General features: G+C 39.8%; 1 protein-coding gene across 1 annotated transcript in view; it reads left to right on the top strand.

Annotated features, from left to right (window-relative positions):
- LOC103907272 (semaphorin-5A) overlaps window positions 1-11670 on the top strand; it is a gene marked incomplete at its 5' end in the record, with an annotated part of 172861 nt that overhangs the window by 19362 nt on the left and 141829 nt on the right. The window contains 2 exons of the mRNA XM_009289418.1: window positions 6660-6945; window positions 10592-10727. Coding sequence (XP_009287693.1) covers window positions 6660-6945; window positions 10592-10727 — 422 coding nt within the window. The remainder of the gene's footprint in view (window positions 1-6659; window positions 6946-10591; window positions 10728-11670) is intronic.

Here is an 11670-nt window from a genome sequence, read left to right as displayed (position 1 = left end):
CTGGAAGTTTGCTTTCCTAAAATTCAGGGTCCTGACTTTACTCTTTGCCTGACCCATATCCCTCAGGACTGCAAACTTCACCAGTGCATGATCACTGCAGCCCAGGCCGCCTCCAATCTTGACATCTCCGATTAGCTCACTTGCGTTGGTGACCACCAGGTCCAGTATCGCATCCCCTGTGGTAGGGCTGTCTATTACCTGGCTTAAGAAGTTATCCTCAATGCATTCCAGGAGTCTTCTGGATTGCCTACAGCTCTCCGTGCTCCTTTTCCAGCAGATGTTGGGGTGGTTGAAGTCCCCCAGCAGGATGAAAGCCTGTGAGTGCGATCCCTCCTGTAGCTGGAGTAAGAAGGCTTCGTCAATAGACTCCCCTTGATCAGGTGGCCTGTAGTGGACACCAACCACAAAGTTCCCTTTGTTGCCTCAGTCTCTAATTCTTACCCATAAGCTTTCAACATGCTCGTGGGTATTCTTTAGAGACAGCTCTTCCCACTCTATCCATTCCTTGATGTAGAGGGCAACCCCTCCGCTCCTCCTTCCTCGCCTGTCCCTTCTGAACAGCCTGTAGCCATCAATAGCCGCACTCCAGTCATGGGATTCGTCCCACCAAGTTTCAGTAGTGGCAACTAGGTCGTAGCTTTCTAACAGAACGGTGGCTTCCAGCTCCTCCTGTTTGTTGCCTGTGCTGCATGCATTGGTGTAGAGGCACTTCAGCTGGGCTGTTGGCTGTGTCACCTTCTTAGAGGAACACCGCTTAATTCCTTTGAGGTATTTCACTAGTGTTTCCCTGTTGGCTCCTATTACCTCAAGATCCCCTGGCTCATCTCCATCAGAGTTCAAGTGTGCTCCAGTATACCCAGCATGTCTTAGAGCAACAGGCTGAGGCCCCTTGCTAGCACCCCGTCCCTCTAACCTTGGTGTGTCATCCCACAGCTTGTCTGATATTATCCCCCTCCCCCTTCAGCCTATATCTATGTGTGTGTCTTATTTTGTGTATATATATAATCTGATCTGTGTCTAGATCTGACAAACTTCTAATTTTAGCTTTCTTTTCACATTTCTGGGGCTAATTTCACTTTTGACTGGGTCTCTGAATGCATCGCACTTGAGATGTGAGTGGACACCTCACAGGGACAGTCAGTGGAAATCACAGCTCTTTCTTGCTCAGAGTAGGCTTTGGACCTTATAATCCTTAAGGTTAATTGCTGTTTCCTCCAGAAAGACAGACAGATCTTTCCCTGTCATTTGGTTCACTCTGGAAACAGTAGCATCCACTAACTAGGTAAATTAAGTCATATTAGTCTACATCAGAGGATGTGGAGTTTTAAAGAGTACAGAGCACAAGCCAACTTTCTTGCCTCAAAGCTTAGGAAGCGAGAAGAGGCCAGGACTGCCTCAGATGCTTTCACAGAGCTCTCTCAGGCTCCTGTTTCCCATTGCTCTTCCCAGATAAAGTCTCTGTAGGGTTCCTCTCATCCTTTTACCCACTCAGACTACATCTACACCACTAAATAAAAAAGGTCCAGGAAATAAGTTTACGCACGACACCCTTGGTCATCCATATTCCTTAATTGTTGTCTCACTTCCCAGCCTTGTTTTGGACCACTCCAGCTACTGCTTTTCCAGTGAAAACCTGTGTGTCAGTCAGGGAGAAGTTTGCTTTATACACTGTTAGCAAGAGACAGTACAGGTGGGGCTGCACCATTTGGCTCCTTCTGCCCTCCAGAGTGCCCCATCCCATTCCCAGTCAGCTTTGCACTCCCAAATCCCCTGGTCTGTCCTTATGCCACCTCCCAGGGTGTGCGGCGCGCCCTTGTTTTCATGCTATAAGAATGCCATGCTCTGGGCTGCAGTGTCAGCATGTGCTGCGTGGCAGAGCTGCAGCCAGTCCCTTACGGGAGCAGTTGGCACGGTCAGACAGCATCAACGTGTGGCCGGTCTGGCAGTGAGTATGGACTTGGTCTCTTTGGTCTCCGAGTTCCCTGGGTGAGTGCAAAAGGAGAATAATCTAAAGGGCAGCATTGCCTCTTCTTAGTAAACTCCTTCTCGTTAAGAACAGAGACCACGCTCTCTGGAAAATGTAGGTTTGTTTCCAACCCTTGTAAAAACAATTACATTATTTCAGATTGAAGCACTGTCTTGATTCGTACGGTTCAGTTGTCTTTTTGCAATAACTTAGAAGAGTCTGTGGGGAAACATCCTTGCAGGACAGTCATGCTGCTTTATGAAGGAAGCTGTAGAGATTCCCAGGCTTTGTGCTGAGTAAGCAAACTTCAGAAATACCACACTACAGCGTGTTTGCCCAGAGGCAGCGCTAACTAGCCACCTAGTGCTTTCAGTGCACAGGCTTGTGTATCTGTGTAGCACTGCTCCATGTTGTACGTTGGAGATCTTTGTTGTGTCACATGGACAAACTCACTTTCTTGCTTTCCTGATTCCATTAGTTCCATTTAATTTGGGAAAGTCTAGTCATAAATTGAATATATAAAAACCTATAAAGGTCATACACAATACTTGTGACATTATTACAGGTTGACATTCTCATGTTGATCCATATTAGCTGTATCCTGTTGCATACCAGAATCCTTGCACTTGTTGTCGTGATCTAATAAATCACAAATTAGATGCCTTTACCCTTTGTCGTGGTTTAGTCCCAACTGGCAACCAAGCACCACACAGCTGCTTGCTCACCCTCCCCTGTGCCGTGGGATGCGGGAGAGAATCGGAAGAGAAAAAGTGAGAAAACTCATGGGTTGAGATAAAAACAGTTTAATGATTGAAATAAAAGAAAATAAAGTCATAATAATAAATTGTAATGAAAAGGAAAACAACAACAAGAGAGAGAGAAACAAAACTCAGGAAAAACAAGTGATGCAACCACTCACCACCTGCTGACTGCCGCTCAGCCAGTCCCCAAGTAGCGATCGCTGCCCCCCGGCCAACTCCCCCCAGTTTATGTACTGAGCATGACGTCACATGGTATGGAATGTCCCTTGGGCCAGTTTGGGTCAGCTGTCCTGGCTGTGCCCCCTCCCAGCTTCTTGTGCACCTCCTCGCTGGCAGAGCATGGGAAGCTAAAAAGTCCTTGACTTAGTATAAGCACTGCTTAGCAACAACTAAAACATCGGTGTGTTATCAACATTGTTCTCATCCTAAATCCAAAACCCAGCACTGTACCAGCTACTAGGAGGAAAATTAACTCTATCGCAGCCGACCAGGTCACCCTTCCAGAACTATTTGCAAATTCAGCAGGAAACAAGAGAGTCACTTCATTTTCTGCAGGAAAAGCTTTTATGGGAAGTCCTCCATGTCAACAAATAGCAGTTCACAGCACAATATTTGGAAACATATGAACTAATTTATCCTAGACAGGAATCTCCTTTTTCATTTGAAGCTTTGAAGTGATTCCGTTCACTTTTCCCAAAGAGAAAATGAAATAAATAAAGTCTGACATGATAATCCCTCCATACGTACAGAATTCCCCAAGGTAGCTCTGAGATTATTACATTTCATGCAAATGAAAACAGTTTTCACAAGTTTCAACAGCAGATCACATTTTTATTAGTTCATAATCAGTAAAATATATACATAGGTGTTTGCAGATGTATATATTGTTTCTCAGTTTTGAATCCATGAAATATGAGTACTAGTTTTTACTTATACATGTATTACGATTATCGTTGCAACTTTAAAATATTGTCCCTTGAAATATTGACATGGATTTTTTAAGAACCCTAAAAACATTCTGAATGCATTTCATATGATTTTTATTCCTACAGTTTATGAAGATTTTATTTGTAATTCATTATTCTCCACACTTTGAGTGCTTCCAGTAGTGTGTTTGGCTCTGTAGTGAGATCCTATTGTGCCAACGCGAGACCTTTTTACATCAGTGGGCCTCCAGTGAGAAGAAGCATCATCAGGCGTCATTGCAAGGCAGGGCCTCTGTGTTTAATGGTTGTACAGGATGTTTTTGTGGGTGGATCAAATTGATATTGAGTATTTGCACAATAAGTAGAATTTTTTTACATCAGTCAAGATATTTTTTAGTTGATTTCAAAGAGCAAGCAGGTTTATAGGGTACAAAAAGTCAAACGCATATTTGGAAAATTTTACTTTTGCATGCTGTTTCAGGTGGATTGTTTTTCTTAATGTCTACCTTTAGTGGATATTACTTTAAGTAAGACTTAACCTTAGTACGGTGGACAAGTAGCCCATGTTACACTCAGACTAGTGAATGCTTTTTCTTTCCTTCACAGACAGTAGGTCCTTCCATGAGTATAAGAACAATCTAAAAGAATATTGTGTAGAGTGAGGGAAGATAGTACATTACAGATTAAGAGAAATAATGGCTAGGTGTGTTATGGATATAAATTGAAGTCGGATGAGGGACAGTGTGTTCTTTTTTTTTTTCGTTAGCCTGATATTCCTAAAAAGATTTTCTTTCTAGTATACTTCAGTTGAATAAATACAAGTTTGTTCCATAGAGCTGAAAACATCGATGTGTATTGAGAATGAATGAAATATAATTATGTTTTATAATAAGAAAAAAAACTTTGCATGCAAGTATCTCTGGATATGTTTAGTATTTTTTGCCTGCCAAAACTGTCTACCCTGTCTAGAATGTGACAGTATACAATTTTGTGATTTTTAGCCACATATTTTTGTCATCTTAGCATTAATTATTGTAATTAAATCTTATATATCATTCTACCGTGTTACCTATTCAGCAAACGTGCACATTTTTAGAGAAAAAAAAGATTAACAAAGTTAAAAAGTAAGGTCTTTTTTTCAGCTTTCTCCAATTTCAGTGTTTAGTGTGTAGATGTGTAATAGTATTACGTGTTATATTTAAAGAATGAGAGCTCATGAGCAACTAAGAATTATTTCTACAAATCTGTAAACTGTAATAATGAAGTTTAAAGATTTTTGAAGCCTTTGAAGCAAAATCCCTATTTTAATGGAAGTTTTACACACATGTGGAATGAAGATATGAGGTTCTAATAGGGAAAATGTTACTAAAAGTTTTTGTATATTGTCAATCCAATTTTACCTTTATTGCTATCACAAGTCCTCTCAAACGACTTTATTTTGCCCTTTTTTTTTTTTAAGACACAAATGCACTGGTACTATGTAACTTACGAGAGCTCAGGATACCAACAGGTTCTCCTCAAAAGTATTCGGTTGCTATCTTCCAGCAAAACGCCTGTGCAGATCTGAGTATGGGGAAAATGTGGTGTGTTACAGACTAATCTCAAGGAAGCGCTTAGTAGGATAATGAGTGAAAGTTACAGGGAGGAGTGAGAGCGCTATCGTATCTGCTCAGCTTCAACTATCCTAGGCAGCTGATGACCATTGCTGCCCAAAAACCTGCCCTGGAGACTCTCAGCACAGCAGATAGAGAGGGAAGCAGCACAAGAGGCCACTTAAGCTGGGAACTGGGCCGTCTTTGGAGAAGAGTTGTCTGACAGAGTTTGGACTGCTGCGTGGAAATGCCAGCTTGCTTGCCTTTCTAGTTCCGCTCAAAAGTTTTGAGAGGTTTTGAGATGTTCCTGCAAAATGCTTACATTCAATTACAGCACCTTTTCTCAGTACAGTAGTGCTGTCAAGAAATGTTCACCTATTGAATTTCTTTGGAGTGTTTCCTCACAACAGATGTTTTTAAAACAGTTTTGTTTGTTTCTTTGTTTTCCCACTTTAGAATAAAATTTGGGAATGAAAACAAAATTTTTGCTTGTTTCTCAGAGGTACCAGTGTTCTATAATGATTCCTTACACAAGGGGGGCTCTTCTTCACAAATCTGTGTATCAAATTTGTCTTTCGTTCAAGAACTCATCCAGTTGCCAATCTCTCTTAAGGTCGTGGACTCTCCTCAGTTTTAGTAATCCTTATGGGAAATGGGCCACATGTTTATTGTCTTTCGTATCCACTGTTTCCTTTTTTTTCTTTTAAGAAATATTCCCATCTGTTGTTTACTAGATTTTTTTAAATATATATTCTCTAATTTCTCCTGCATCACCGTCAGTTTCTTTGATCAGTTTTTAATCGATTTTTTTTTAAAAAGAAAGAAAAACAAAAGACTGTAATACTATCAAAAGCTTTAAACGAGATAGGGCTGAAATTAGGTTATCTTACCATCAAATGCTCTTGTGTAGAATTCTCTTTCTTTTCGTTACAGCCTCTGAGCACATTCTTAGTCACACTCGTTACTATGCATTATTCTGCTAATCTGGGGTAATGGCGTGGTGGCAAAGCAGAAACAGAGTCAACACAACAGATAAAGCAATTACCTATTACCTTGTAAAAATACACCATGTCCATAGTCAACACAACAGATAAAGCAATTACCTTGTAAAAATACACCATGTCCGTATGTGGAGAAGAAAAACTCAGTGATGCTTTTGACTGAGCTGGGCCAGGGCTGCCCAGCACAGTTATGTGCGATAGACACCCAGAGCAGAGAGTCTGTCTAGCCATGTTCGTGTAGCTCATAATCCTGGCTGGACATGAGCTGGCCTGCTCAGATGTCATGGGGCCAGTTCCCTGCAAGGCTAATAAAAGATGTGTTTTTCTAACTCTAATGCTTGAAGATAAATCCAACTTCCATGTTGGTATGAGTGCATGAAGCGATAAATAATCTTTTCTTCTGTTATTTTCAGAGCCAAATTTTGTGTCATCTTATGACATTGGGAACTTTACCTACTTCTTCTTCCGGGAGAATGCAGTGGAACATGACTGTGGGAAAACAGTCTTCTCTCGTGCTGCTCGGGTGTGCAAAAATGATATTGGTGGCAAGTTCGTGCTGGAGGATACCTGGACTACCTTCATGAAAGCTCGGCTGAACTGCTCTCGCCCTGGAGAAATTCCATTTTACTATAATGAACTACAGAGCACTTTCTTCCTGCCAGAATTGGACTTGATCTATGGGATTTTTACCACTAATGTGTAAGTAAATTCCATGATATAATTTTCTTGCTATTTGTGACAGTGAAAACTAAAGCTTCTGAGCTGAAGTCTTCTGCATAAGCCAAGTAAACATCATAAATTCAAACTACTGTTTTGCCCAATCCACTGTCCTCTTGTGAACAAGTGTCAGTTCCAAATGCTTCCCACATGAATTGTTGAAGGTGTATGAAAGAAGGAAGAATTCTTAATATTTCCTTACAGCAGGGAGCCAGTTGTGTTTAAGACTATTCAGCATCTTTTTCCATACATTCTTATAAAGAAATTATTTTTATTTTGCACACTGTTGTAATACATAAATACATTATGTATTTATGAAATAAATGTTTTATAATTGTAATGTGACATGATCATGAATTTGACATGATGTAATTTGACCACGTCGGGAAGAACTCATCTTACCCAAAAGAGCACAAGGGGTGCTCTTACGTATTTTAAATTAGTCCTAACATATACTCATGTGAGTTTGAGGGTCAAACCAAAAATCTAATCTAATTTTAACTGAATCTGTTATATAGACTATTCAGTCATCTTTTTTATACCTTCTTATAAAGAAATTATTTTTATTTTGCACACTGTTGTAATACATAAATACATTATGTATTTATGAAATAAATGTTTTATAATTGTAATGTGACATGATCATGAATTTGACATGATGTAATTTGACCACGTCGGGAAGAACTCATCTTACCCAAAAGAGCACAAGGGGTGCTCTTACGTATTTTAAATTAGTCCTAACATATACTCATGTGAGTTTGAGGGTCAAACCAAAAATCTAATCTAATTTTAACTGAATCTGTTATATCAACAAGGTAAAATTAAAAAATGTACAGTTTGGTCTTAAAAATTAAAATTTGTTAAATATTAAAACATTGGTGGGACACAAAAGCTCCCTAGCCTCTGAGCTTGATATCAAGAGCTCTTTAACTCTTAGGAAAAAAGAGACATTCATCTCAGAAATGTCCTTTGTTACTTTAAACATGATAACTGAAGTTCATATGTTGCTCGGTAAGAGCAGCCCATGTGTTATGGCTGTGCAGCCTAGTGTTTGGACCACTGGAACAGGGTTTCAAATTTTAGTGTCTGATTCTCTTACCTGCTTGCAGTGTCTTGCTCTGTAAGTCAGTTTTGCCTAGAATTTTAAAAGGTACTTGGGCACCTAAAATGTAGATCAGTGCCCCTTTCTACTGCTGTAAACACCTGGATACCTACCTTCTATAAATATCCATTAACCAGGTGGAAACAGTCAGAAATTAATGCCAGCAAATTACGATTCCTACGTTTTTTAGACCATGAGCATGAGTTTGGGCTTGAGCTAGTTTCTCCTGCTTTTAGTACAGTCCTTTATTAACACATCTAAGCATCTTCCAGACTCAAGCTGGCCCCTGCACCAGCAGCTCAGGCAGTGAGCATGACTAGTAATTTTAATTTCGTTGGTCTGTTTTACTAGCTAGTTTGAGTCTTAGAAGACAGATATTTCTCAGGTAGCATGCTCATACACTGTTCAACATGATCTTTCTTGAGAAGTCAAAATAGTCTTGACACCCTCCTACCATGGAAAGCCCAACTGGAGGAATTCTGCTCCAGAAAATCCACAGGGCTTTGCCCATGGAGGGAGAGCAATGCTCTTCTCTCAGAAGGGCTGTCCTGGCAATTTGGGGAATGATGGAGTTTCCTGTGCTACAAATTCCACAGTTTCTGAGGTTGCGTAACGATGTCAGTGCTGCCAACAGCACACCCTGGCTCTTCTGAGAAAGGACTCGCTAATGTAAGACTACCTTTGCCACATGGAAGTAGGCAGTATTTGAAACCTTGCTGTTACTTCCCTCTTCCCCAGTAGCTCAGCATTCTGCCTTGTCCAGCAGAGATGGACTATTCAAAGAGGAATTAATTGCAACTGTTTGGGGGTAGGTTTTTTGATAGCTCAATTTAAATTATATTTGTTCCTGCCATCAAATAGTGTAACTAAATTTTTGGACATTGTTGAGATGTTGTAGAGTTAAGATTACTTTCCCATGTTGAACACCTGTTCAGACATATCTGCACAACCCGTATGATCCACCCTTCAGCCCTGCAACCTGACAGTGGAAAAGCACCATGGGTTTCCCATGAGGCGGAACAACATATTCCTTTCTGTGGGTGTAACAGCATCAGATATTACTGAATCACATTCAGCATTTGTCAATCTCAGTATCTTCAAAATTGCAATGATTTTATTGTACCCTAATGCTTTTTTTAATATACTGTGAATCATTTTGTGGGGAAAAAAATGAAGCATTTCTGTCAATAAAGATTGAGTAATAGCAAAGCCTGCACCCTTTAGGTGTGGTTGACTATTAAGTCCACTATGGCCACTGCTTCATAATGAAGGTGATTTTGTTTCTTTCAGACCATCCGAAAATCTGTAAGCATGAGTCTGATGTCCTTTAAGGACTTCAAGAAATTCAAGAAGACATTGGTATGGTTAATAATATTAGTGAGCTGCCTTTAGTGATAGTTTATATAGGCAAGAAATTATCAAATCCAACGATAATTGATTCTGCAGAAATTGTTAGCATGAAACTTTAAGATTTAGGGATTCTTTGAAGTAAGAGTGACAAGCATAAGAAAGCAAATTGCTCTTTTGTCCTGCTATTAAATCCATATATCCTAACCCTTTTTTCAGTTGTTGGCAAATTTGATCCCCTGGGGTTAATTTTTTCTTTCCATCATTTTGGAGTTTCTATAGTGGGCTTTCTTAAGCCTTGTGTAAATTACAGGCTAAGTTTAAAAAAGAGGGGGAAAAAAAGCAAAAAGAATGTTGTGTGAATCAATTGTCAGCAGTTTTACCTGCAATGGACATTTGTGCAACTGCCACCTTCATTATCTATCCCTTTATCTCAAATTGTGGAAGAGAACAATGCAGTTTTCCATATTACGAGCTCTCATACTCACTGGATTATATTGTTTACACTGTGCAAAATTACTTTATTGTCACATATATCACATTTTCAGGACAAGAACAGGAAATTGTATGTTTTGCCCGGCTGTTGTTTATTCCTGTTTATTCCTCTAACGGGGTATCTTGTAAAGTATGCAGTCCAAGTTTTTTTCTCTTGATGGGTTTCTGGAACTTGCATTCTTATTGCTGTACAACATCTCTTGGAAGATGGGATTTTTGTGGAGGTGTCTTACTCAGGGGTTCCACAGGGTCCAGAGACATACCATACGTTGAAAATCCTTACTTCTGTCATGCTGCCATTGGTTGTGTAGAAGAAACATTAATAAGCCCTGAGAATAATCTCATCCTGAACTTTGTAACTAGAAGAAAGCTGTCCCTGGTGCATGTGATTATGTGTGGGAGTAAAGTATGGCCTTGTGGTATTAGAGCAGCAGGAGAAGGTAGGAAGTTCTGAGTTTCTCCCACACCAGCTACTTGGCAAAGCTGACAAAAATTTTAAATCCAATGTCTGTGCCTAAATCAGCACATCATATATCATTATCTTGAGATATCATCTCCTGGCTGATCATGTCTGCTTTGTTAATTACTTGAAGGATTGGAGAGTTACTGTGTTTTTTATTTATTTTTCAGCAAATGGACTTCTTAATGTTGTCACTTGGATTAATGTTTATATTTCTTTTGCAGGAACAGCATAGCAGCCTCAGCAGTTTGTGTTTTCAACCTGAGTGCCATAACTCAAGCCTTCAATGGACCCTTCAAATACCAGGAAAACTCTCGCTCCGCTTGGCTTCCATATCCCAATCCTAACCCGAATTTTCAGGTACAGATACGTGGGAGAAGGACAATAGTTTACAGGAGTTTTTGTCAAAGTGCTGTATGGTTCATAGTTAATAAGTCCAGTTTTGCAGTATGTTATAGCCCAAGGCCTTAAAAAAATTACAAAAAAAAAAAGGCTTAAGAGGTCCCCTTATTTCAACATACTTAATTTTATCCTTCCACAAAATAATTTGGGTTGAAAAGCAGATGTGCTTTGAAGGGTAGGAGAAAAAAGGCTTAAGTTCAATCTTCTGTCAAAATGAAACACTATAGTTATCTGTCAAGGTAACATTAATTCCTGGCTGAAGTATGATCAAACTGCTATTCTCTTTTATATTGTATTTGTACTGTTAGAACCTGAAAAAGGAACGTTGTTTGACAGAAAAAAGAAAGGGGGGGAGTACAGGAGGAGTGGTCAGGATTTTGTATATTTTCCTGTGCAAGGTGATCCACACTCCCTGAAGAGTCCGATTAAAAGAATTTGTGACGTGGTGTGCCCCTCATTTGAACTTGTCAGCCTCAGAGGGTGTAATAATCTGCAGTTGGCTGACAGCATAAAACTAATCAGTCCAAAGTGGGTCACTCAGAGGAACTTTCTACAAAAAGAGAAGGGTATTTCAGGTAAGTACATATGCATTGTTTTCTTCTTCTGCATAGTCACCACTCCTCCTAGGACAATTCTAGTGAGTGTGATTCTAGCAAGGGAAATGGAAGGGAAAACAGCATTAATTTAGTGCTTAACAACAGCTTTTCACCAAGATACTTAAGTGTATCCACCTTTACCCACCTTTCACCATCCCTTAATCTCAATGCAATTTCACGAATTCAGTGCCTTCCCTATCTTCTTGTAAGGGTCACGAGATCTTTGCAAGCATGAAATAGAATCACCCGTCGAGGATTGTAGGTAGTTTTAATTACTTCCTGATTCAAGCAAATAAAGGAAAATA

Source organism: Aptenodytes forsteri, unplaced genomic scaffold (genome assembly GCF_000699145.1).
Source record: "Aptenodytes forsteri isolate BGI_AS27 unplaced genomic scaffold, ASM69914v1 Scaffold397, whole genome shotgun sequence".
Taxonomy (NCBI): Eukaryota; Metazoa; Chordata; class Aves; order Sphenisciformes; family Spheniscidae; genus Aptenodytes; species Aptenodytes forsteri.
This window is presented reverse-complemented; position numbering and strand designations above follow the sequence as displayed.